The following is a 27,476-nucleotide window of genomic DNA, read 5'->3' as shown; positions in this document are numbered from 1 at the left end:
GCTAATGCTTGTTCTGGGTGTGACTCAATGATTGACAGTCCCTCTGTTTGTCAGACATCAGACCAAACAGGTGACTTCAAACCGGTCATGGGAAGATGCCACGGGGGGTGGGGGGCACCTATCAGTCCCTTTCAGATGCATAGCTTCTGCCTTGTGCCTGAGCCACTTCCTGAATTGTGTGGGATGTGACTGGCTTAGTGTATGATCAGAAATGAAACTCTGGGTAGATTTACTTCACCCTCTAGCTTCCCTATAGGGCATCCTCCTATCCCTGAGCGCAGAGAGCAGACTTACTCTCCCATGATGTCACCTGCCAGCCAAGGCTCTAAACTTGGGTCATCATCTTGTCTCCTTTGTTCCTCCTTATGGAACCAGTGCTGGGGAGGACAAGTGATGGCTGGGGTGACCAGCTAGCTCTGTATGGATCAGTTCAGTCTTTCACAAGAAGTCATGGAGACAGGCCACAAGGAACCAGAGCTACAGAGCCTTGTCCAAGGTCACTGGCCAACTGGAAGGAGTCAGGTTCAAAAAAAAAAGTCTTTTGTTCTTTTAGTTAAGATCTTTATTTTGTCTCATGGGCGTTGGTGTTCTGCCTGCATGGGTGTCTGCGTAAGGGTGTCAGATCCCCTGGAACTGAAGTTCCAGACCATTGTGAGCTGCCACACGAGTGCTGAGAATTGAGTCTGGGACCTCTGGAAGAACAGCCGGTGCTCTTAACTGCTGAGCCGTCTCTCCAGCCTCCCATAAGCCATTCTTGAGCAGAGCCCCATCGAGCGTAGGTCACTCGGGTTGGAGCCCAAGTTGGAGCATGGACATCACTCTGTTTCTGACTCTGATGATTCGGCCACAGCTCTGACTCCTCCTTCCCACAAGGGTGGCAAACACACTGCAGCCCCACTGCAGCCCACTGCAGCCCGTGACCACAGGGTTTCTGTGAATTCCTCATCCCACCGATTAAGATATGGATCCGAGAATGAGGCAGGAAGAACATGTGAAGCCCAGGGCTCTAGAATGTTCTGCCCCCGTGGCATGCTTTCTCCAGCAAGGGTGTTCCTCCTAAACATTCTCAAACAGTGGCACCAAAGGGGGATCAATCAAGTATTTAAACATCTGAACCTATGGGGGACACTGTCATTCAAGCCACTATGGTGTTTTGTTTTGTTTTGTTTTGTTTGAGACAGGATTTCTCTGTGTAGCCCTGGCTGTCCTGGAATTCAGTCTGTAGACCTGGCTGGCTTGAAACTCACAGAGATCCACCTGCTTCTGCCTCCCAAGTGCTGAGATTAAAGGTGCGCGCCAACACTACCCGGCCAAACCACTGCATTCTATTCCCTGGGCCTCATAGACTTCATAACCTGTGGGCTGCTCCCATCTCAGCCGTGAGTTTTAACCAAAGGCCTTTTGGGACAGCCATCACTACATCGATATCACACGGGGATTCTCTAATATTCAGGCTTTTTAGAACAGTTCCCATCTCTCTTCCTCCCCCCACCCGACCCCCACCCCAAAACCTCACCAGAACCACTTTTAAAGGTGTGTTTATGGCAATATACTATTTGTCTATCCTGTCCCACAAAACTCTCTTTGCCCCTAGCCCAGGTCTTGTGCATACATACATGTGCATGTTCATGTGTCTGTGTACCGTGAGCATGGGCACGCGCTTCAGAGCTTTTTCAGGTACCATCCACTGTCTTTTTTGAAGGACCAGAGTCCTCAACTGGCCTGGGACTTGCACGTAGGTTGGGCTGGTTGGCCTGTGAACCCTACAGACCTGCCTGTTTCTGCCTCTAGGCTGGGATTACAAATGCGCCAAGGAAGGCTTGGGTTATCAAACTTGGGACCTTGTGCTTGCAAGGCAAGCACTTCACCCACTGTTTCCAGTACCGATTTCTGCCTCCGCATAATCACGTAAAAAAACAAACAACAAACAAACAAAACCATGTCACGGGCTTAGTGGCTTCTGAACAATAGAAAGATATGCCTTACAGTTCCGGAGACCAGGAAGTCTGACACCAAGACCACAGATGGGTTTGATCCTGGCATCTGCTCTCCTCGTCACTGATGACCATCCTCTTGCTTGATTCCTACTGGAAGGGATAGGAGGTCTCTTGGACTTCTTTCATAAGGCCACCAACCCCACTCATGAGTTCCAGGTGGTTATTGTGAGGTCACCTTTGAGAGCCCTGGCCTCCCAATGCCATTTTTGAATATGGAGTTAGGGTTTCTTTCTATAGAGGCACATTCAGTCTAGTGTACCAGGGGCTATTCTGATGCGTTCTGGGCATGACCGTCATCTCGCAACAACTATGTAAGGGGCCGTGCTACAATCCCACTGACAAATTGAGAAACGGGTGGAGGACACTGAACTGGCCCACCTTCACATGGCCAGGAAGAAGAGAGGCTACACCAGTGGGCTGGACTATGGCTCAAACTCTTGTCCTAAGGATGGACACCTAGTTTTTAGTTTGTTCCATTTGTTTTATATTTATCTGTGCTCCTTGGTGGGGGCAACCCTTCCTCTAGCTTAGCCTTTAGCAACTTGAGCAGAGAGGTTTGTCCAAGGGTCGGAGTTGGTAGCAACTCAGCTCCTGAGCCTTCCCCAGCTCTCCTGACTCTGGGCTGGGTGTGCCTGGAACACAGACCCAGAAGGATTGATACAGACAGCTGCTAGCCAGGCCTGGATCGGGGCGAGGATGAGTCCTGAGCCACTGGGCAGGGAATGGCCACACACAGGGAAGCTGCTGGCCATTTCAACAAGCTGATTAAGCAGCAAGAAGTGGGAAAAAAAACCAAGTTTGCTAAGAGTGAGAACATACCATCTTTGCCACCATCATTTGGAGTCAAGCTCAGGGCAGCCTGAATTGTGCTCATAATCTGAGGTCAAGGCTACTTTTTAAAATCTACCACGTAGCTGAAGTTGGAGTAGTAGCGGAGAGCTGCGTACCTGCCTACGGTGCCTGTGGGCAGTGTTACAGTGTGTGTCGTGCTGTCCACTTTGTGTGGGTGAGAGGTAGGCGTGTCACACTGTCACAGTCATGGGACTGACTGTCGTCCTTGCTTTTGAGACAAGGAATCAAGATACAGGAAGGCTGGCTTGCACTCTAGTGAGACTTCTTGACACCCACATTGTGTCCCATGTCCTACTGCCCATGCTGGAGTGACAATCCCAGCAGTCCATGCTATGGGGAAAGAAGGGGACATGGGAGCAGGGGCACCAGGACCCTAGCAATCCCAGATCCCTTGTCTAGCAAGAAGAAGAAGAGGATGTGTGCGCTATGGGCTGGGGCAGGATTAAAGCGGCCTCCGGCTAGCAGAGGTCTAGCCCAGCTTACCTCTCACTCAGTTCAGCAGAACCAGTGCCAGGCCAGGGTTCTGAGTAATACATCCAGATGGCAGAAAGTGGAAACAAGCAATGTATATAAAGAACCAAGGAGAAGAAGCCAGGCATGGAGGAACAGGCAGTTAAGCCTCGTGCTGAGCTCCACAGTAGAGCCTCTCTCAATAACATAAAACCAGAGCCGCAGACAAACTTCAGACTTGAGGAGAGCAAGCAGGGAGGCCGGGTGAGGACTTGTGAGTCTCGGAAGGACTGGGTTTAATTTCCATCTCTGCTCTTTAGTAGCTGAGTGACTCCAGGAAAGTTGGTAAAGCTCACCGAGTCTCACTCGAGCCTCACAGAGCTCATCTGCGGCCCTAGGCAGGGAGTCTACATAGAAGAATCCACCGCTCACGGCAAGATGCTCACACGCTATGCGTCACTATGGTCAGAAGACTCAAGGTGGGGGAGCAGGGCAGCTAAACCTATGGGCTGCTTACAACCTGTCCTGCATGTGCCCCTGCCTGGAACTGCACTTTCCTCCCCCGCTCTCCTCTCCCAGAGGGATATCTCTTCCGTGACACGCCCACTCAGGTGAGCCAAAAGGAGATAACCCTGCCAGCCGAGCAGCCATTTCTCCTCTAACCCCAGGGGTGGGCACGGATTCATCCCTCTGTCTGGATGCTACCAAACCACAGCTTCTATCACCTTCCAGTCCATTCAGATGCTGCGCTGGTCCCTAAGAGTCAACCCCTCCACGAGAGCATGTGAGAGCCGTCTATTTCCCCTACCTTCCACCTTGTGTACTCTTGCACACGAGAGTGCCCATGCGTGCACACACACACACACACACACACACACACACACACACACACACGCACACAGAGCGGATTCTATTTAACCAGACACATAGCCCACTTCTAGCACACCCAAGGTTGGGATGGGTCAAGACCCCGTACCCACAACAGAGACCATCCACAGCATTACACTGGGGGTGGAAGGTAGGTTTCTTTCTTCTTTCCTTTTTCTTTCTTTCTTTCTTTCTTTCTTTCTTTCTTTTTTTTTTAAACTAGGTTCAAGTTTAGAAAAACCTCTCAAGGGCTCATTCTCCCATCCCTCAGCTGAGTGGGAGTGTGAATCAGACCACGGTAGGGAGCATAAGCTGGTGCCACTGGGGGATTACACTGCCTCCCACTTAATCAGCATCTGCAGGGAGCCCCCAGCCCGTGCTCCCCCACCAGCTTTTGGCTCAGAGGGTAGTCACGTCTCGGGGATGAGCTCTCCTCTGGCTGCAGGAATCTTGAGAAAGGACACTCTGTCTGGTAAAGTTCTCTGATCCCCGAGCCAGCCCATCTCCCATAACAGCCTCTCAGGAGCCCTTGTCACCTACGAAACCAGAACTTGGTATCCGTGTCATGTGAGGGGACATGGTGTCCTGGATGGGGTGACAGAGTCTGGAGGTCCTCTTCTGAAACTACCTGAACTACAACCGTCGGGAAATGAACCAGAGCAAAGCAGCCCCCATTTCCGCTGAGCAGGTGTCAGCCAGTGCTGCCCTGACATCTGGAAACCTAGGACAGCAGAGGTGCTGCTGTCCCTCCTCAGGCGAAGCCTGGAAGGGCCTCACTTTGCTGGTTCTTGAACGGTAGGATGGTGAGTCTCCACTGTAATCTGAGACTGGCTTGAGAATCACCCTGGAGACACGCTTCTCTGCTGGGACATCTCCGGAGAAGTGTAACTGAGGAAGACCCGCCCTGAACGTAGGCAGTGCAAGAGCCCTCCCGTGGGCTGGGGTCCTAGACGTGCACACAATGTGATCGCAATGGATCCACCAATGTGCCTTTCCAACCTTGACGACGGAGGACTGTGTCGCCTCTTAAACTGTGAGCCAGGAGGAATCTACCCTTCCTTAAGCTGCTTTAGTCGGGCATTTTGTCATAGCAATGGGGAAGGTAGCATGTTCCTAAGCCATCCCCACCATCCCTCCAAATGACCCAATCTTAGCACACTGCTTCCTGCCAAGACCTCAACTGATGGAGACACCGACCAAGCTCACATTGAGAATCCCAGTATTTATTCTGCCCTTGAACCAGGGGCCCCCACAACCTGTAAACATGACTGTTAAAAAAAGACTCCCCCCTGCCCTGAATAGGCTGTAGGTAGACCACTGGGCCATACAGTCCTCATCTGGAGACCAAGCCTGCCAGGCCTCTGGGAGGACGGCTTACGAGGCCTGCCTTGTGAGGCTTTCGTTCCAGCTGGATAGCCTACTCTCAGGCCCAGAGCCCAGGGATCAGCATGTGCTTGGGCCCTAGGTCTGAGGACTGGCCATTGCAGAGGGGACCTCAAATCCAGGAGCCTCTTTCCAAACAGGGAGCCCTGAGGATCCTCTCCCACCTCAGTGTCAGTTGGGAAGAGTGAGGCTGGCTCTGGCCTTGTGACAATACAAGTTAGACACAGGCTGCTTATGAGCTATGAAGGTAACATACCCCACTCTTTACAGTTGTGCCTTGGGGGGGGGCAGTGTCTCCTGTAGCCCAGGTTAGCCTCAAACTTCCTAGGTAGCTGAGGATGACCTTGGACTTCTGATGTCCCTGCTTCCACCTTTCAAGAGCTAGGATGACAGACAGGCTTCCACTAACATGTCCAGTTTATGCCGTGCTGGGGATAGGAGCTGGGGCTTTACAGATGCTAAGGAAGCATCCTACCAACCGGGCTAGATCCTGGCTACAACCGTGCCCTTCAGTCAGCTCTGGAGTGTTCTCTCGAAGTGTTTGGAATGTCTCAGGGGTTTTGGTCTTTAGCTTATTTTTTTTTTTTTTTTTTTTTTTTTTGAGAAAGGGTTTCACTATGTAACCAGACTGGCCTTGAACTCACAGCGGTCCTGCAGCTCCAGTCGCTCCAGTGCTGGGATTACAGGTATGAGCCACTGTGCTGGGCTGTGTCTGGAATGTCTCCTTGCACAAGACGTGCGAGGATGTGGCTCACAAGCAGTCTGAGTGAAAGGCAGTCCCAGTGGGCTCTGCTCTGCATCAAACCAAACGCCAACCCCTTGCTTAACACCGTCAGACCTCGGCTCACCCTGCCCACCTCCCAAGGACCCAAGCCTCGCACACTCACACGGTACCCGCATCCTTGCCGCCCCACTCCTAGATAAAGTGTTCAAGCAGGGCTGCACAGGCTGAGCCCAGCATCAAGCCCACAGACATATAGAACAACATCACCACACTGGTGGCCTCGGCCAGCTCCCGGGGCACAATCTTGGGCCCATAGATGAGCACCAGGGTGCTGAGGTAGCCGTTACTGAGCCCCAGGAGGCAGGTGAAGAGAACTGGGTAGATGTCAGATTGGAAAAGCACCACGGTCAGGTGCGAGCGCGGCTGGTAGTTACAGAGCAAGAAGAGAGGCACGAGGCAGAACCGACAGAGCGCCAGTCCCGGGAGCAGCTTGCTCCTAGGACCTGGCACCTGGATCCAGGCTGTGACCTGTCGGCCACAGAGGTCGGCAAAGTTGAAGAGGAGGAAGACGGTGAGGGGCACGAAAAACTTGGAGGTCCATGAGGAGCCGGTGCCCTTATGCATGGACTGGATGTTGGTGGAGATGGCAGGGAAGATGAGGGCTGTGACAAAGTAGAGGGAAACCGTGCAGAACCCGAGGCCAGCCGTCTTCTTCAGGATGGGTCCCAGGGGCGGCGTGTGCACCACTGTGGATGCTGGGGCCACGGAGGAGGTGCTGGGAGCATCCTGGGGTGGGTTGTCTTCATCAGAAAACACATGGACTGGGACAACTGGCCTCATGTAGTACCTGCAGAGGGACAGGGACATGGTCAGTGGGTCCCTGAGAACCTGAACTCTGGGGACACAGAAGGGAGACGGTAGAGTCTGCATAGCCATTCTGCCCTCGGAGACCCAACAGGCGAAGCCCCAGCCCTGGGAACCTCTTGGCCCAGGATCCCACAGCGTGATGTAGGAGGGGCAAGTTGTTAGAGATGGCCTGTGTTTATCCCTGCCTAGTCTGCCAGGCTGGTCTCGAGTCCCCTGGGTCAAAGGTGGCGGCCATACCATGAGCGGAGACAGGAAACCCACCCTGATCACTGCAAGGTAAATGGAGGCCCCCGAGTTGGGTTTTGAGTGTTGGAAAGGGGAGGTTTAGATAAAAAAAAAAACATTGAGGAATGTAAAATGTGAGCAGAGTGTGGTGGCTCCTGTCAGCAGGCCGGGCACGTGGGAGGCTGAGGGAAAAGGACCGTAGTGAGTTTGGGAGCACCTTGAGCTTCCTTGACCAGTGAGACCCTGTCTCAAAATCAAACAGCTAAAATGGTGTGTGTGTGGGGGGGGTAACAGGGATGTGGCTCAGGCAGAAGGGAGCTGGCTTAGCATGCATGAGGCCCTGGGTTTGATCCCCAGCACCACATAAAACAGACATGGAAGCTCATCTGTAATCCTGACACTTAGAATTCTGAGTCAGAAGTTCAAAGTCATCCTAAGCTACACAGTGAGCTGAAGCCAGCCTGAGCTACATGGGCAACAGTGTGAGACCCTGTCTCAACAAATAATCAATGCCTCCCCCAACAAAACCCTATGAAATTACACACACACACACACACACACACACAGAGAGAGAGAGAGAGAGAGAGAGAGAGAGAGAGAGAGAGAGAGAGGGATTCTGAAACAACCATGGAATCCAGCTATACAGATCTTAAGCCCTCAGCCTTAATGCCTACATCCATTTTATAAATAATATACACAACATCCCAGCATTCACAAACACATACCTATCACAATCTGGACAAACTGACTTGTGGCCACCCCCTGTCACTCACATGGCTCTATGGCCCTCCATTCTGTCTTTGCATCATAGCTGGTACTCTGCATTTTAACGGCCCCCTATAGACAACATGCAAGTTGCCTGGCTCTTCCATATTCCCCACCCCAGGGCAGTGTGTAATCTACATGTATGCCCAGGCACACAAGAAAAGATCCATGGAATCAAAGATTTGGGCACACATAATGATTCAAAGACTTGCACTTTTAAAATGCTAAGATGTTTCAACAGGTGAAGGTGATAACGTGAGTTGGATACCTGGAACCTGTACTGTGGATGGAGAGAACCAACATTTCTAGGTTGTCTTCTGACTTCCATATGTATCCCATAGTGTAATTCACACACTCATACACACACACACACACACACACACACACACACACACACACACACAGAAAGAGGGGGGCACATAGAAAGGGGACAGGCTGGAGGGATAGCTCAGCAGTTAACAGCACTATTACTCTTCCAGAGGACCAGAGTTCAAGTCCCGGCATCTACCTAGTAGTGCCTCACAGATACCTATAACTTCAGTACCAGGGAATCTGACCCCCTCACAAAGACACACATGCATGCAAAACATCAATGCACATAAAAATGTTAAGGAGCTGGAGAGATGGCTCAGCAGTTAAGGACACTGACTGCTCTTCCAGAGGACTGGGGTTCAAACCCAACACCCACATGACAGCTCACAATTGTCTGTTTCTCCAAGATCTGATATTATCACATAGGCAAAACACATAAAATAAATGCACATAAAATAAAATAGATAAATGATAAAAAAGTTTAAACGAGAGGGGATTTATTACAATGGCTGTCTTAGTTGTTCTGTTGCCATGAAGAGAAACTATGACCACAGCTACTCTTAGAAAAGAAAGTATTTAATTGGGGCTGGCTTACAGTTTCAGAGGTTCAGTCCATTATCATCATGGTGGGAAACATGGCAACATGCCGACAGACACAGTGCTGGAGAAGGAGCTGAGAGTTCTATATCCCAATCCACAGGCAGCAGGAAAAGAAAGCCACTGGGCCTGGCTTAAGCTTTTGAAACCTCAAAGCCCACCCCACCCCACCCCAGCCGTCTTCCTCAGCCTGCTTTCTTACAGAACTCAGGACCACCAGTCCAAGGATGGCACCATCTACAATGGCCTGGGTCCTCCCTGATTATTCAATACTTAAGAAAATGCCTTACCACTGGATCTAATGGAGGCATTTCCTCGACTGAGGTTCCCTCCTTTCAGATAACTCTAGCTCATGTTTAGTTGACATAAGGCCAGCTATCACAGAAGGTACAGAAGCCCAGGCCAGTGTTCCCCAGCTCATAGCTTAGAGGAGCCGAGCAGGTGATCACACATTGGGAGCCCCCCTGTAGTGAGAAATAGTCAGTATAGACACCCGAAATAAGCCCTCCACAGGCCCCAGCCATGCATGAGTCTCTGCAAACAGAATTTCTCACCCAGGTTTAATCAGCAAAGGTATGATTGCTTCATGGGCAGCCGGGTCCCCCCCGAGGCCCATTGGGATGGTCTTTGGCTTACCCGAGTGAACTGAGAAACACCCCAGTACCACCTTGGGGAGGCAGTGCTGGGGTGTGATGAAAAGGGAGGGAGGCTGGGGGGATTCTTCAGGTGTCATTCCACTCAGAGACAAAGGAACAAAACAAGAGAAGACCCTCGAGGTCACAATACTGCTCTGGGAATAGCCCCAAGGTGGAAACCTCACAAGGAAGGATGTTGGATCCTGTGTCCCTCAGCTCGGAAGTGCTGGATACAAATCTGTGTCACCATGCCTGGTACATGTGTATTGGGGATCGAACCCTGGGCTTCATTACATTCAAGGCAAGCACACTACCGACTTAGTTACAACCTCAGGCTTAGCTTCAGTTTTCAAAGAGGGGTAGAAGGCGCAAAAGACATGGGTGGAGCTTGAGACCGGGGGTCCCACGGACAGTGAGCTGAAAAGTATTGGTTTGGAGTCCTGTCCACCCTAGCCACTCTGATTCCTGGTTTCCTACTTTGCACGTAGAAATAATAGCTAGTTGTCTTAAGAGAAACAGGAGTGTGCGGATATAAATTGAGACAGACAAACTCAGCTAGGCGGCACCTCCCCCCAGGGCCGGGGTGTGGGCAGGGCGGGGTCGCGGGGCGGGGGCGGGGGCAGGAGCAGGGGCTCACCCAGTGTTAGGAACTTACTCAATCCCACTTCCACAGCGAGGTCTTTCCTGACCACCAGCTTTTAGGCAATACTGGTTTAAAGGTGTGGTCAGAGCCAGCTCCTCCCACCCAAGACGGATTTACAGCACAACTGAAGGACGACACCACCACCACCACCACCCCCTGCCCCGACCCCCGCCCCGGAACAAAACTACTTCATGCTTCAGCCTTCTAGAAGACAGTCAACCAATAGGGACAGGGACCTATGATCCAATCAGATGACCAGATGTGGAGGGCAGGGCAGGGGGGTGCCTCACCTGGCATACTCCAGTTGGGGCAGCAGTAGGTAGAGCCCCACACAGAGCCCGAGGAAGACCGCTGCGGTGAGGAAGAAGGCTAGCGCGCTGTCCCGCACGTCATTGGATGCTGCCAGGTCCACCAGCGAGGCCACGGCGCTGACTGTCCCTCCCATGGCTCCTCCTGGAGAGAGCAAGAGGACACCACGGCGACATCACAACGGGCTCAGGAGGGCACATGATCTCAGAATCCAGCCCCCCTCCATACTTCTGCCCTCCCCCCACACCTGGGTGCTCAGCTCACAGCATAAGAAGCTGGACAGGAGATGGGAATGAGAGGAGGGGAGTCCCTGAAGTCTGAGGTCCATAGCTTTGGACAGCGGGCAGATGTTTCTGTCCATCTTACTGCCTCTCCCATCCTGTGGGAACGGCCCTTGGTGCCAGTAAACAATTCTTCCAACTTCCCCCATAGGTTCTTCAGCCCAGGTGGAGCCGGAAGCTAGGACTTGAGGGCAGGCAGAACACAAACTGGCACAGTGATCCTGGGGACTCGTGCTGTGTGATCCCTGCCAAGCCTTTTGACCTCTCTGAGCCCCGGCTTGCTCCTGTGTAAAGTGGGAGTGCCCACCCTCTTAGGGCTGCTATAGGGATTAAAAGGATTATTGCTTGTTAAACAGGGCCCGACGCAGACGGTAGCCAAGTAAATCTTCAGGTTCCCAATTAGCTACTTGGCTATTCCCATCTCTCCCACATCAAAGCAGAAGTGATGGGGTAAACCTTCTGCCAGGGGGGGTGCCCACTTCTGAGAAGCCTTAATCCCCACCTGGACGCTCTGGAAGAAGTGGGGTTAGCTCAGAGAGCTGGCTCGGTGGCCGCCAGGAGGAAGAGATCTTAACAGCCCTGCCGACTGATCCCCTCTCCCTTCCAACTTGAATCTACAATATTATCGGCAGCCACAAACCGGGCCTCCGGGAGCTCATCCTTCATGACTCTCTCTATCTCATCACTTATGGAAATACATGCAAATGAGGGCTTTGGAAGAAAAAAAAAAACACCCGCACGAAACAAATGAATTGTTCCTCAGATGCCAACAAGCACAGGATTCACAGATGGGCTCCTCTGGACCAAAAAAGCAAAGGGGGGCTGGGGGTGCTGGAGAACTGAGGCAGGTCGGTTGGCCCAGGGTGCTGGCCTGATGCAGGGAAGGGCTGCGCACATTAGTGCTGACACGGAAGTCTTAATTTCACCTGTTCTTTTTATTCTTTGAGGCAGAGTCTCCCAATGTAGCTCTGATACTCACATTCCTCCTGTCTCAGTCTGTGAAGTAGCGGGTTATAGGTGTGTGCCATACATCCCATACTTTTTAAAAACTAGGCCTTCAAAAAAAATTTTTTCCCAGGAGACACTCTTCTCTAGAGATCTTCAGGTGGACTAGCGGGACCACGTGCCCTTGCAGGGCTGAAGCCATATTGAAGAGCTCAAAGGGATGAGAAGATACGGGATAAGAGCCTCTTTCTGAGGCCAGTCAGTGGTGACAGAGGGATTAGCGTCTGACGGCCATTCTTCTGGGCCCTGCCCTGCTTTTTCTAGAAGCCATGCCAGGAGCGTGTTGACTGTGTTCAGAAAACCCAGTGACAAGTTCATTTCTATTTTATTTTGGGCCCAAGGGTTTCCTGGGATAGAAGAGAAGCCTAATCCTATATCAAAAATGGCAAACAGACGGAGCTCATATCTAGCCTCTGATCCACAGAGAGTAATTGCCTCAAGTGCTGGCTTGAGAGGGAATTAGAGGCTCAGGAGGGAAGATAGGGATCTATTAGTGATGTCTGGCACTGGTATGGAGCGGGGAGGGGTGGACATGCGCTTGTCAAGGCACTTGTCATCCCTGCTGCATCCTGCCTGGAATATTAACTAACAGGCACAGTCCCACGCACTGTGCGAGTCTTCTCAGGTAGGCAAGCATTTAAAAGCACCACATGGGGACACAGAGAAGAGCAGCCTCCAGGCTTGCTTTAGGGGACAGGGGTCTTCACATAAAACAGATGCTAACTGACCCAGCTCTGTTTACTTTCCGGGGCCATCTGGGTGAGAGGAAAAAAAAAACCAGCCAAGGTCCCTGTAACCGGCTGAGCATCCACTTCCAGACTTCAGCTACAGAGCTGCCCCCGAGTCAGGGCCAGAGCAAGCCATGGCATGGCACCGTCTGGGGGAACCAGCAGCTTAGCCGCTAGACTATTGGCTCTGATGGGAGGCCCCTGGCACAGGATAGAGCCTCTATAAAACTGGAAAAAAAGAAAGAAAGAAAGAGAGGAAAGAGAGAGGAAGGAAAAGGAGTTGGGGAAGAAAAAACAAAGGAGAGGAAAAGGGTCGAGCGGGAAGGAAAGCAAGGCAGGATGGTTTCAGTGACGATACTTTGAAGGCATACCATGCTTCCGTCATGGCTATGGTCCTACACGCTCCCCCCCCACCCCCAACACACACACCCGTTCCTCTGCGGCCAAGACTCTACACCTTCCATGGAGCCACAGAGACCCATCTGGAGTCTAGGAGAGCTAAGGACCCTGGAAGTTGCTCCTAGCGTGGCTTCCATGGCTGCCTGAGTCTCTGAGGCTCACTCTGTGTACAGCCTGGGCCCATGGCACAAGATAGCCCAGACGACCATGTTGAGGTTCATACTCAATGCCACGGAGGCCCACCCCTGTGAACACTAGGTGGGGCAGTGGAGAGCCGTGCCCCGTCCCTCCTCCTCTGCCCTCTGCCCCACCACCACCTCCCCCATCTGCTGTCTAAGCTGCAGACAGAGCAGAAAGAATGGCTCTCAGCTACCCAGTCTGGGATGGTTTGCCTGGTGACGCTAGGAAAATAAGGTGGACCCAGGACGCATTTCTTTTTCTGGAAAGACCACTGTGGCTTTCCTCCTCGTGGTGGGCTCTCACCTGATATCAGTGCCTGGGCGTTCCTCATGGGGAACGAGCCTGTCAGGCCGTACACGCTGCTATTGAAGATGGTGGAGGAGCTGCTGACGATGGCCATGCACGCAATGGTGACACTGAAGAAGCCTCGGGTCCAGGAGGAGGTATCCACCTTCACCAGCACAATCATAACCACAAAGATGACCAGGGAGATGGACAGTGAGGCCAGAACACGGACATGCACCTGGACCCTGGGGGGAGGACCGGAAGCAGTGGCGGGCGGTTAGACTGCCCTCAGGCTTCTACGTGGGTGAGGCTGGTGAGCCACGGGAGAGAAGGTGGTGAGCTCAATGTGGGGCATGACCTTGAATTCTGCCTGTCCCGTGACATCCGAAAGGAGACTTGGGGGCCCGGCTTCCACTTTGGCAGAGGGGGGTGTCCATCTACACATGTGGGGAAGTGGGGCTCCAGGGAGCTTTATGTAGCACAAAGATCCGACCGAGCCCAGTGCAGGGCCAAGAGACAGTGCCATTTGTCACCAATCTGTGAGGTTCATGGCCAGGATACCTGACAAGACCCCACTTCTGCTACATCGCTGAACTCCTGATGGATCCAAATTTGGCAGTGGGGGAGGGAAGAGCATCAACCATGGTTGATGTCACGGAACCTGGTTTGTGCCCAATTTTCTCCCAATTGTTCTCTACGCTCTGCCTCGTTCACCTTCCACCGGGCTCGGTGGGAGAGGCCTACTCTTGGTCCCCTATACATAGGTAAAGAAGCTGAGCTCAGAAAGGTCTAGGAGCTAGCTCAGGGTCACTCAGCCGCGAGGCCGGGAGCTCTCAGACGTTTCTCCTAGACGGTCTTAGCTAGGACAGCAGCTGCGGAGGCCACACCCTGACAGTCCTGTGCCAGGACCCCATGTATTCCATTAAAACACTACCCTGAACCCAAGCCAACTATTCCAGCCTCCTCCCCCCACCCCCACTGACCAGGGAGGAGGGGAAGGATAGGAACCATCAGAGGAGGCTGTGCAGGCCTCTACCCTAATAGAACACCACCCCGAGGCTGTTGGAACCACCATCAGATTCAAATCAGCTTTAGGCCTGATTGGACTTTCAATTCTGTTTTCCACTAACTCGAGAGTAAAGTGGAGGCGGAGAGGAGAGCCAGATTAGATGCAAAGCTGTGTTCTGGATTAAAACAAGGACAATGACAAAGTCAAACTTGAGAGGTAGAAGAAGAGATCTGTGTACACAGCTAGGTGTGAATCCATTTGCATGGAAGGAAACAAGGGTCACTACAAGGAGCTCCTCCCCCCTGGCTGGTGACCTGTCTGTGCCCTGAGAGGGAGTTAGGAGCTAGAGGGAGAACAGAGCTGCCTCCCCCCACTCCACACCCCTCCGTGTGAGAGGAAGGAAGGACGCACAGGGCGTCTCATGAGAACCTATGTGAGCTGAGCCCAGGCTCTTCTGGGACCCTGTGTCCTGATTCAGTGCCTGTCTTACACACAGGCACTGGGCAACAACTGTACATCTGGAGTGCAGGTGTGAATGCCAGAGTGGCGGGACTCAGTGCACCCCAGTACTAGGTACTCTGGGACTTTGGCAGGAGGGCTGGTGACATCTCAGGGCATAGCAGAGGGGCTGAAAGGAAGAGAGCACGTGTGACCTTGGAAGAGACAAGACCGGCTGAGCCTTGCCTGCAAGAGCTGGAGACTGGCAAACACCACGTCTGGATGCCAGCATCTCATCTACCATATGAGCCAGGCCTTGATCTTCGGGGGGGTGGGGGACGTGATGGGTCTGCAGGCTTGTCTTTCAGCATCTCCTCTCTGGGAGAGGAAATGCTCCCTCACTTCCAGCGTGGCGAAGGAGCGGGCTACGCCAGTCCATCTTGGCTACCACAAGTTAGGGCCCACGTAGCCCAGTCAGTCCTCCCTGGGGTGGTGCCAGGGACCATGCAGGGGCATTTGCATGAATGTGTCCAGTGGCTGCTGCCACCTTGCCAGCTGCGTGTGGAAGGACTATACAATACCCCACCCCCTCATGAAGATGCACGGAGCCCTGGCATCACGGGAAGGAGATCCCCAGACCCAGCTATGCCTGAGGATAAATCTGACTTTAAGAACCAATAATGCTTCCTGTATGCTATTTGCTACTAGTGTGGCCACTAACAGAGACATCGGGGTCTCAGGCCTGGGGGGACAACACTGCCTGAAAGTCCAGAGATCGTTTCGGGACATCGTGGCCCGGGGTTAAGTTGGGCGCAACAGGCTACTGACTTCCCAATGGCAGTCTAGAGCCAACGGCTGGTTAGATTGGTGGGTACCTGGCCTAGCTCCCTCTCTCTGGGGTGGCTCCCTTCGATCCCTGGGGGGATCTGGGGGGCTCTCTGTGGGGCTAGGTGACAAGGCCTCCCTTCCTGGCTACTTTGTTGTTCTCTTTACCTTCAACCCCAAATTCACTGCATGCTCTCGACCTTCCTCTTGTTTGGGGGCCTGCTTCTGAAAAACATCTAGCCTTCATAATCACTAGCCCCCCCCCCCCACTGGGGCGCCTGCCTTTCCTTAGACTCTGCTTCAGGCAAAGCCAGGGCTGGAGGAAGGGCCAAGTGGAGTGTGGCTGGATCCCTGGATCCCACAAAGGTATTATGGTAAGGGAACCCCAATGTACTCTGTAGGCTTGCAGCCAAGCAAGGGTTCAAGGGGACCCTCCCACAGAGACGCATCTTCAAGGCCCGAGGAGCCACTTACCCACGCACGAGATAAGGAAGGAAATAACAGCACAAAGCCTGGCTTTGTCATGGATTTGTGGGACCTCGGACAAACATTTATTTACTCTCTCCATCTTTCCTCAACTCCAAAATGAACAGGCGGGCCTAGTGATACGAAGGTCCTGCTTTAAAAAAAAAAAATCCTCTTGGGGATGCCGTGGGACAAATAACACAAAAGTTTTAATGCTTTCCCTGGGGCACCTGATGAGGACCGCTGCAGCCAGAGATGGACCAGAAGGGAGGAAGTGTGGCTGCACCCTACCTCTGCTCCTAGCCACCTCCCTATAGCGAGTGATAAGGTCCTGTGGGGTGCCTGGGGCTTTGGCTGGAATTGGTGGTTTCTTAAGTAGGGAGAGGCAAGAAGAACAAAGAGCAAAGGCACCCACTGAACTGTTGATAGCTGTCCCTCACCTGCCCAGGGCTCCTTCTCAGTGGCTCTCTCCCTCCTGCGTAAGCACCTTCCAAGCCCCCAGGTCCTCAGAAGCCCCATGGAGCTAGTCTCAATGCCATGAAGTTAGAGGTCAGCCTCATAGACACTGTGGGGACACTCTCCCTCCTCCTGCAGGAAGAGTGGCTTGGGATGGAAGCTCTTGAGTTTCTAGGGAGGTCTGGCTTGCCTGGTGTTCTCTGGGTAGGAGACAGGCTGAGAGGCTGCATGGCCCTGATGATGCAGGAGGAGGGTTCAGCCCATCCACACACTCCGCTCCCTTGCTGGTGAGAGTCCAGGACCCCAGGGGACTGATTTCTTCCCAAGACTCCAAAATGTAAATCTGGCTCATCTGTATTTATAAAGCTGCAGATTTAACATAATAAAACACTTGGCGATTATGGATGAGCCAGTCAGAGAAGCCAGGGAAGGAAGGAGACATTTCAATCTTCCACATTAAATAAAAAAACAGCTTCGCCCCAAACTGTCCTTGGCAGCTGGCAGCAAGCGAGGCTGGAGAGCGGTTCCCTAAGGCCCTCAAACATTGCCTACAGCCAACAGTCTACTAGGGGACCTGTGAAACTACTTCCCCGCCCAGCCCCCTCCCGGCTACCCTGCCCCATGCCTGGAGCCTGGAGCCTGGAGCCTGGAGCCTGGAGCCTGGAGCCTGGAGCCTGGAGCCTGGCAAAAGGGGCTACAAAGTAACTAAGCACTGGCAGGTAGCCTGGGTTTCAAGTGCAGACAGTCTGAGGAGAACCCTCTAGACATAAATCCTGCCCTTTGGCCTCAGTGGCCAAGCGACCTGCCTCGGTCACCTGAGTGAGCTGTGTTCCTTTACGCAAGGCCACTGACTGACTATTGTGACTTGAGGCCATATACTCCAAGGTCCCAAGAGGGTCTTTTCCCTGCTCCAGCGGACCCCAGAACTGGGCCAGCTTCTGGTTCCACGGCCATCAAGGAAAACATCAGGAATGTGTCTCCACTGTGGCACATCTGTGACCAGGAAAAATAGGACATCACTCCAACCTCCTGAGTCACTGCACGTACAGGGTGGCACAGTGAAGGGGCCGTAGGCATATATATATATATTACCCTCATCCCTGTCGGGTGGCCGTGTGGATCATCTAAAGATGACAGGAATTCTTGTCCACAGGCAACTGAGCTGTCCCAGATGAACAGGTGCTCAGTGCCACCGAGCAGTGGATAGAGAAGTCATTCCCCAAGGCCTGGAAGGGCAGAGGGTGGGTGAGGCGGGCCTCCCCTGCCTCTGCGGGTGCTCTTGTGTCTCGCCTTCTTTTGGCATCTCTTCCTCTCCTCTCTCTGGGCACTGTCCAGAACTCTACTCTGTCATTGGTGGCTGGTAGTGCTGAGGGAACCCCCACCCCCACCCCGAGTCAGCTCTTAGTCATGAGAGCAGGGGATAGATCCTGGTCAGGTGGGGCAGGGACCCAGAAGAGCCGCTCTGAGAATATCTTTGCTGGAGACCAGGAATGCTAGGAGAGGTTCTGGTCCCTGGTCCCCTGTATCACTTAGTCTTGCCTGGAAACTACACTTGAAGGTTTGGCTGATAAAAAGAAGGGGTGTTTGAACACGTCATCGGTGAGCCAACTGCACTGACACTTCGTTCAGCGCTCCGCATCCTCACTGTCATAAGAGATGTTGTAAGCCATCAGCACCGTGGTGCCCCATTTCCTAGGGCCCCTCCTCCTGTACAGGATCTCTGTCTCCTCCCCAAAGCTCCTGTTGCTTATCTGTAAGCTTCCTTTCTAAATCCCATCCTCTGTGGCGTGGCACATGGATTCTATCTTATTAGCAACACAAGAACCCATAATCACTGGCTTGGGTGGCTTTAAGGGTGCTTCCTGCCCCAGCCCCACCTCAGCTCACTGAGAGCTCAGAAAGGCTTGGCTGAACTCAAAGACACCTCCAAATTTTCCCATATCACGTACACCCCCAAGGATGTGTTTCTGAAGTCTGGGTATCTGGGAGGAGACCGCTGAAGGTAGCCCTAGGGGCTAGGAGGTGAGGCCGAGTTCGCTCTCAGACTACACTTTGGTTTTAGAAGGATACAGGTTCTTTGACACTCCCTCCCTGGACAGGCAGGGGTCCCTGTCCCCTTGAAATGGAGGAGGCTTTATGGCAGCTTAATCAGTTGAGTGTGATGAAAGTGACGCTCTGTGGCTTGTCCCTGGCTCTCACGGAACATTTGCTCTTCCAGTCACCATGGGAACAGTCTCATGACCCCATGTGAACAAGCCAATGAGGAGAGACATAGACAGGGAGGTGGGAAAGGATGAGCATCTCCAGCCCCACCAGGCTCTCACCCCCAGAGATTGGAAGGAAATGGTCAAGGGTGTGTTCCCCTGCCTTGACTGCATCAGCGTGTTCCGGCTGAGCCTGGCTGACTCCGGAACCCCAGATAGTCAAAGAAACTAATTACTGTTACTGTTGTAAGCCACTATGCTTTGGGATCTTCTATACAGCTGTGCCTGTTTAGAAAGACTGCTCTATACACAGGGTACATTCTGCTCTTTCCTCCTGTGCCCAGAGCAGACATTAGTAATCAATCCCAGCACCCTTCCTGAGGCCAGATGTACCTTAGAATGTTGTTCAGCAGGAGATCCAGGAGTTACTACTAAGTGACCAGAGCTAAAAATAAGTTTGTCCTGAAGGATCTAAAGGGTCTATGAGCTCAAGCCCAAGATTTTGGACCACAGTGAGGCCATGCTTACTGCCTAGAGACAGGAAAATGTTCCCCTTCAGGAAAATGCAGATGAAATAGTGTCTCTGTTGCCATTGTCAAGATAATCTGAGACTGAACTGGAAGAGACAGCTGGCAGAGTTTATAGATCATACCAACTTACTTATCTCTCAAATATTTCCATCCTCCAGTGTCACCCAGAAGCCTTTTGCAATCTTTACCTATGAGCTCCTACTATGAGCAGGGGACACACCTGCTGGTATCATCAACATATTACAGCAGTGACTGCTTCCTGCAGGTAGGACAGTTCAGTGGATGCTGTTAGCAGCTGGCTGCTCTCAGAGAATGTAGAACAGCTTCCTCAGTCCTTGCTCCACACAGTATGCCCTGGCTACAAGAGCCCAAGGCCCTGCAGGCCTCTCAAAGGGAGATAGCCCTTACCTGGGTGTCTATAATTGAGCAGTGACCCCTGACTGGAGCCCTCCGGGCACCTGCTCTGATCTGTAAACTGCATAGCAAGGCTGAACTGCCTGCCTCCAATTTGGGGAATCACCATTTAAGCAGAAAATTCCTGCTGTAGACTGGGGAAGAAGAGAGCAGGCAGGGAGTGGAGGTCAGGGGAGGGAGGCCCGTTGACCTACCTGTTGACAAGCAGGAAGTTAGCCACCAGGCACAGCAGGGAAGGCACAGTGGAAGCAACTGCCAGGTAGCTCTCAAAGTAGTTCTAGAAACACACAAGGAAGAGGCTGCTTGTCACTCAGGGGTAGTGAGGGTGGAGGGAGGGCTGCTTTCACTGTCCCCAGACACCTAGGAGCCATGGCTAAGTCCACCCCACTCCATGTGCTCCCACCCCCATCTCCAACCTGACTGTTCACTCAGTCATTCAACCAATGGTCTCCAAGGACAACTGTGCTGTACTCAGCTGTGCTGAGTGCCGGGGGTCACAGGGTCAGCTTTGACATTGTCCTCAGCGCCGAGGAGGCCCACACTTCCGGTACTCCACTTATCCAAGCCACAGACTGGATGATGGGAGTGGAGCTCAATAGAGAGCTAGAAGGTAAGCCTCACTCTGTGAATCTCGTTAGCCCTTTGACAATACATAGTAACTGGCTTCTCAGAACATTTAGACCACACCTCAGCTTATAGGAGACTCAGTTCCCGAAAAGCTACTGCAGGTCAAAGCCAGAAGGGTAAATACCTCCATGATGAGCCAGGAGAAAGAGCAATTCTCAGGGAGCTGGAGAGGGTACAAGTGTGCGAGCACACACATATACACATGTACACATACACCACATACACACCACACACACAAGAGTGCGCACACATACACTACACACACATATACATACATACACACACACGAGTGCATGTGCACACACACACCACAGACATGAGCGCACGCACGCACACATACAAGCGTGCACACACATATACATACACACATGTTCACATATACACATGCACATACACATGCGCACACATATGCACGCACACACACATACACACATGAGCGCTCACACACACACATGAACACACACATGTACACATACGTATACACACATACACGCACACACACTAGCGCTCGCGCGCACACACACATGCACACACATATACACACATGCATGCACGCACACACATGAGTACGTGCACATACACACATGCACACACACATATACACACAAGCGCGAGCACATACGCACACACATACACATACATACATACATACACACACGCGCACACATACACACATACATACACACACACAAGTGCTCGTGCACACACACATACACATACATGTGCGCGCGCACACATACACACACACGAGTGTGTGCACACACACATACACACACGAGCATGTGCATACGCATACACACACACGTGTACACACACACACACACACACTCACTCACACAGAGCAGGCTGGGACTCACCGCTATAGACTGGCATAGTACAAACTGGCTGCATCTCTGGAAACCCCATCAGCTGTCCACTTGTGAGGTGGAGCTTGATTGATTGGGCATTGTCTCTGGGCAGGCCTATCTTTAAAGTCAACCACAACACACTAACTGCAGAGGAGGGGAACTCAGCACCCTTCTATCCCCCAGCACTATAGAGAGGGAAAGGGACAGCAGAGAGGGACAGAGGGGGGAGGGATGCTATGGGAGGAAGGAAGAGAGGGAGGGAAGAAAGGAAGGAGGGAGGGAAGGAGGGAGGGAAGGAGGGAGAGAGAAGGAAAGCCAACCAAGGGTTGACTATCTTGCTTTGGTCATGAACCCCAGATGAGCTTTGAGCTGCAGTAAGGCTTACACACATTAAGCATCCGCTGTGTAACAAACAGGAGGGATTTAAATGGATTAAGCCATTTAACTCTAAGCAAAGAAAAGGCAGCATGTGAATATTCCACTCTGGAGTGCTTAAGAAACGCAACACACAACCTAGGAAAGAGATCACAGGAGCTAAGTGCAGAGAAGTGCCTGCATGTGTAAAACCCTCATCCCGTCTATGATCAGGATGGAGGAGTCCAACACACACACACACACACACACACACACACACACACACACACACACACACCATCCCTGGAACGCGGTGCATCCCACTGGGAGTAACAGAAGGAGTGTGAAGGCTTTTTCACAACTCCAAACCCACAGAGTTGTGAGAATTTCCTGCTAGGTTCTTACAGTTTCTGCTCTTTGCCTAACCAGAAGAGAGATGAGTTTCACAGAGTTCCAGGGGGGAGGCGGGACCTGTCTTGGAGTCAGTGGAAACTGCATGGATGTAAGGAGAGGTCCAGGAGGGGTGGGGCTGCGGTCACGCCTGGACAGACGGTCTGACGGCACAGAACAAAGATGAGGGGCAGAAATGCCCCAGGTACCTCCTGGGCTGTGGCACAGACCCTCTCAGGTCCCCTGAAGGCTGCAGAGGGCTTTGTGCTCTTTGGAAGAGGCACCCTGACTGTAAGGTGACAGCCTTGAAATTAAAATGATAATCGCAGCTCATCACCCGTGAGTCTTAGAAATAGCCTTCCGCCTCTGAGGTGCCCCTCATTGTCCCTGCCCTGATGGGCTCAGCAGAGCCTGGCCTGGGCTGGGCAGTCAGTCAATTACCTCCTGACACACTGGCTGAGTCCATGTGAGGCCAGGCAGGCCCAGGAGGGAAAGGAGAGAGCGAGAAACAAAGGCTAGAGGAGAAGTGGAGACCCTCTGTCCTCCGCAGGCTTCCTCCATCCCCTGACCAGACCTGGAACTGTGGCCACACAGGGTTTTGCTTTTTCCAAGCAGGCTCAGAGTCCCTGGGTATTTTAGGGCCAGGGATTTTCCAGGTAACTGAGTGTTCTGGTCTGCATACTGTCAAGCTGAAGACCGCGCCTTCTAAAGTTGGGACGCTTTTTCAGCACTGACAACTGCAGGAGGCCCTGAGTCCCTTGCTGTTGACTAAGGCCATTTCTGTACTTTGTGAAGGACAAGCCAGTGGGGGAGAATGGACTCAGGCTGGGCCATCACTCCAGAAGTAGGGCCTGGAGCTGCAGACGGTGATATGAAGTAGGCCTGGCACCTCCCATGCTAATATGGTGTTTGCAGTGTGTGTGTGTGTGTGTGTGTGTGTGTATGAGAGAGAGAGAGAGACTGTGTGTGTGAGTGTGTTGTGTGTATAAGAGGGGGAGGGGGAGAGAGTGCATGTGTGTGTGTGTGAGAGAGAGAGAGGGAGAGAGTGTGTGTGAGCGTATGTGTTTATGTGTTTGTGTATCTGTGATGTGTGTGAATGTGTGTAAATGTGTATATGTATATGTGTATGAGTATACATGTATGAGTCTGTGAGTGTGTATGTGAGAGAGATAGAGTGTGTGTATAAATGTGTATGTGTATATGTGCATGAGTATATATGTATGAGTCTGTGAGTGTGCGTGTGTGTGTGTGTGTGCGTGTGTGTGCGTGTGTGTGTGTGTGCATGTGTGTGTGTGTGTGTGTGTATAGATAGGGAATGAAGCTAGGGCTCTGCATCTGATAGGCAAGTGTTTTATTATTAAGCTACAGCCCTAAACATGGCCTCACCAACTTCCTCAGGCTGTCTTTGAACTCAGTCTTTGTCCAACCAAACCTTGAACTTTTATTCTCTCTCTGCCCCCTAAGTATCTGGGATTACAAGCCCAGCCTGGTGGCAGACACTTAAGATGGCCCCATAACCCCCACCAGGGGTATTCTCGGTCTGGGATGTTCTACTCATCAAATGTGGGCCATGAGAGGTGAGCACATGTGACAGGCACACATGACTGAGTGCCCACCAGTACCAGGTGGCATCTGGCTGGGTTCTTCTCAGCTGACGTTGAGGAGACGGGTGGCCTTCTGAGAAACCCATCAAGGATCTGTGGGTGACCCGAGGTGCTGAGGCTGGTCTCCTATAAGAACAGAGGCTGTCGGGTGTCCAGCTACCAGGCTCTGTCAGGAACCCAAGGGAGCTTGGAACTGACCCTCCAACGGTTTAGCCTCATCTGAGAGAGAACCCAGCCAAGCCAAACCTGGACCTCGGGCCTGTACTTGCCCTCAGCGGAATGAAGATCAGCTTGCTGGGAACACTGGTCCCTCCAGTCTCACCTTACCACCCCTCTGTGGAAATGCCCTGATTCCAGTGAGAGACACTTGATATATGTGTTCCCCAGGTCCCACCAAACTTGTACACTGTCTGCTGTGCAAAGGGTGGAGTAACTCTCCCAGAAGGATGCTTGAGTCAATGCCCCAGAGTTAACTCCGGCCAACGTGAGGTAGGGAATGAAAAGATGCTCACAGATTAAATTGCTTGTCTCTTCCCATCCTAACTGCGGTTCTGAAATGTAGTACAGTTCAGGCTTCTGGGGACACCATCATGGAGCTGGGTATTAGACGTATTTGCTGCTGAGCTCCAGGGTCCTGAAGCCTGTGTTTATTCTCTGTGCCGATCTTACTTCCTTGTCCTTCACTCTGACTCCTGGCTGAGCCCCTACAAAGAGGTGGTTATGTGATGGCGGCTGAGCTTTGCCCAAGCCCTGTAAAGCTGCATGATGGTGGTGTTGTTTATTTAAACAGCCTCCTGGAGCCCCGAAGGCCAAGCGGGCCTTGTGGGACAGCCGGTAGAAGATAGTGACAGAGCCAAAGGGCCTCGCCAAGCAGGCTTTTCTACCTTAACAGGTTGGGCCCCAGACACTAGATCTGAACCTCGTGGGACACCCTAAGGCCTTCAGTCATGGCTGGGCAGCCACTGTTCGTGCCAACAGCACCTTCTCTTTTAACTCATCCCTTTCCTGGTATCTCACTGTCACGTGCAGTGTAGCACAGTGCATATGCTCATGAGCAGAAGTACCTCCCGTGCGTGCCTGACTGCCTTTGGGGGGTCTTGGGAAGCATATTGCTGTGGCACAAGAGCCACCGTAGGGTGGACACAGAAGGAGGGGTGGTCAGGGGCTTCCCGTAGGACCAGTCTGGATGGCAGCTGGGAAGATGAGGGGAAGGCTAGTGTGGCCAGAGGCATGGAAAGAGGGTGATGTGCAGAGGAGACTCGGTGTGAGGTGATATTGCCATGTTCCCTTGGGGAGCCAACCTGAGGCCTTGCTGCCCTTAGCGGGGGTCCCAAGAACTGGGAAAGTCCAGGCAAGGCCTGCCCCCAGAAGCTGCCCCACCACCTGGCCTGAGGCAAGGACAATGGGTCAGCAGCAGTTTCCAGGCCTCCCCAGCAACAGTTTCCAAACCTCCCCAGCAAGTTTCCAGTCCCCACACCCCAGTAATAGAATGTCTGTAGAGATGGACCCAATATATCAACATAGAGGTCACCTACCCCAGAATTCCCTAGTGTGCTTTTAAATCAGTGCTGCGAGCTCACTTGGTGGTCTCTCTATCTTGGTAATGGGAGACCCCAGCATGCAGGACTTCTGCAGAATAAACCACTCTTTGCGGTGACATACTGCTTGAGTCTGAGTGTCATCTTTCTGCAAATCATGAACGCTTAAGAGACAAGCCTTTCGAGAGGCTCTTTCAGCCTATCTGTGCAAGCCACACTTCTTCCTGCAGAGACTAACATCTTCTCCTGACCCAAGACAGCAAATGTTGGGATTTGATACCTCTCCTCTCTGTCTGTGGGGTGACCAGGAATGTGGGCATTGTCTCTCTTCATACCCTCGGCGTTTACACAGGCTAAAAAGAAAACTCTTGCCTCGATTGGCCCCAGGGGATGGATGGACGTGGTCAGTGGTCAAGCAGAGATCACTTTCAAGAGGACAGATGGGGCTGGAGAGATGCCTCAGCGGTTAAGAGCACTGACTGCTCTTCTAAAGGTCCTGAGTTCAATTCCCAGCAACCACATGGTGGCTCACAACCATCTGTAATGGCATCCAATGCCCTCTTCTGGTGTGTCTGATACATGAAATAAATGGATAAATCTTAAAAAAAAAAAAAAAAAAAAAAAAGAGGACAGATGGGCTGGGGTGTGGCTCGATGGCAGAGCGCATGCCTAGCCTATGTGAGACCCTACACTCTGTGCCCGGTACCACAAAACCATGCTGGATGGAGGTAGCATGGCAAACAGCAGTGGGCAGATTTCCAAGTTTTTTCCTGATGGTGTCAGCACCCCAAAACCTCCCAGGTAGGTGTGGGACAGACCCCCGACTATGGGCAGAGCCTGGTTGAGGGGTAGCTGGTACCAGCCGCTTCCCAATGGCCTGTGAGTGTGGACAGGCCACTCCTGGCCAGGGCAGGGGGTACTTGCTTCACTAATAGTGTGATAAGGACTGTTTCATCGGCTGTCCTCCGGTGTGAAAGCCAGGAACCAGAGAGCCACTCTTCCAATGAGATTCGAAAGCCTAGCCCAGCCATCCGGCCAGGTGTGAGGCCATTTTCCAGCAGAGAACTTCCTCCAGCTACCTCACTGAGAGGCCCCGTTGCTAAGCTGCTCTTCTGGAAGAGTCTGATTCTGGGCTCAGGGTCCAGGTAAGAAGGTTTCTCGGGGCAGGGAGTTCCCGAAACGAGCCTGTTTATCTCTGGCAGGCCTTGGGTAAAATTCTCTCCCCGGAATGCCAATGCCGTTTGGGCCCCTTTGATATACGAAGAGTCCATTAGTCACGAGCCTTAGCAGCCTCAGAGTCACTGAAGCCACCGTCACTGAGCAGCTCAGCGTGGCCCCCCACCTCCGGTCTGCAGTGGAGGAGGCAGCTGGACTCCTGCAGGGTAAGGAAAGTAATTCCAGCCGGGGGATGGTAGCTCAGGGCGGCGGAGCGTTACCTGGATCACAGGGCCATGAAATTGGCAGCAGTGAGCGGGCCGCAGCCAAGAACGATTGGCCATGCAGGCTCCTGCCTTCAGCTGTCTGGTTCCACGGCCTGGGATGTTAAGGACGTACCCTCATCCTGGAACAGGTCCCCTCCCGGCTGAACGAGGTCAGAGGCAAACAGAGGTTGAGACAGTGGCTTCCTGTGCTCCTGAGGTCCCATAGAGGGGACATGGCCTGGGGCATGGGGAAGCTTGGGGGCTGTGCCACTTCCAAGTGGGGGAGAGGGGGCTGAGGGTGGGATCCAAAGGAGAGAACAAGCTTAAGTTGGAATCAGATAGGGAAGCCTCAAAAAAAAAAAAAAAAAAAAAAAAAAAAAAAAAAAAAAAAAAAAAAAAAACGCAGCCAGTAATATGTCACCATAGGTCCCTAAGGATCGGGAACCCCAACCAAATGGTGCCCTCAGCCATGGGTCCCTTGACTCCTTGGGCCATCTTGGGCTAAAGATGAACTGAGGACCAATCTTGTTCTCCAAGGAGCGAGGCCTCCCTAGCCTCTGTCCCTGTCCATACTTGATAGTTCCTTCCTGAAGCTCAGCAGAGTTCCCTGGTCTTCTGGAAGCCCCTGCTTCTTTCCCTGTCTGCAGAGAGTCAGGAGCACTCCTTCGTCCTCCCCACCAGAAGGGAGCACCCTTTTCACCTCCCTGCCAGAAGGAAGCACTCACTGCCTGTCCCCTCTGCTGTCAAGCCATTGCACAAGACTGCCTGACTCGCCATTTCTGTTTCCTTGGGGGCTGGCTGGCTCTTCCCTCTCTGTGGGTCAAGAGCTTAAAAAAAAAAAAGGTATTT

The 27,476-nt window shown here is 52.5% G+C and overlaps 1 protein-coding gene across 1 annotated transcript in view; it reads right to left on the bottom strand.

The window, feature by feature from the left end:
- Window positions 1-5,368: 5,368 nt before the first annotated feature.
- Window positions 5,369-27,476, bottom strand: part of Slc29a3 (solute carrier family 29 member 3) — a 35,746-nt gene continuing 13,638 nt past the window's right edge. Inside the window, exons 3-6 of the mRNA XM_031347806.1 lie at window positions 20,040-20,122; window positions 13,523-13,749; window positions 10,608-10,770; window positions 5,369-7,120 (exon numbers count right to left, since the gene is read on the bottom strand). Of these exons, the coding sequence (XP_031203666.1) occupies window positions 6,466-7,120; window positions 10,608-10,770; window positions 13,523-13,749; window positions 20,040-20,122 (1,128 nt within the window). The 3' untranslated portion in view covers window positions 5,369-6,465. The remainder of the gene's footprint in view (window positions 7,121-10,607; window positions 10,771-13,522; window positions 13,750-20,039; window positions 20,123-27,476) is intronic.

Source organism: Mastomys coucha, unplaced genomic scaffold (assembly GCF_008632895.1).
Source record: "Mastomys coucha isolate ucsf_1 unplaced genomic scaffold, UCSF_Mcou_1 pScaffold3, whole genome shotgun sequence".
NCBI classification, from domain to species: Eukaryota; Metazoa; Chordata; class Mammalia; order Rodentia; family Muridae; genus Mastomys; species Mastomys coucha.
This window is presented reverse-complemented; position numbering and strand designations above follow the sequence as displayed.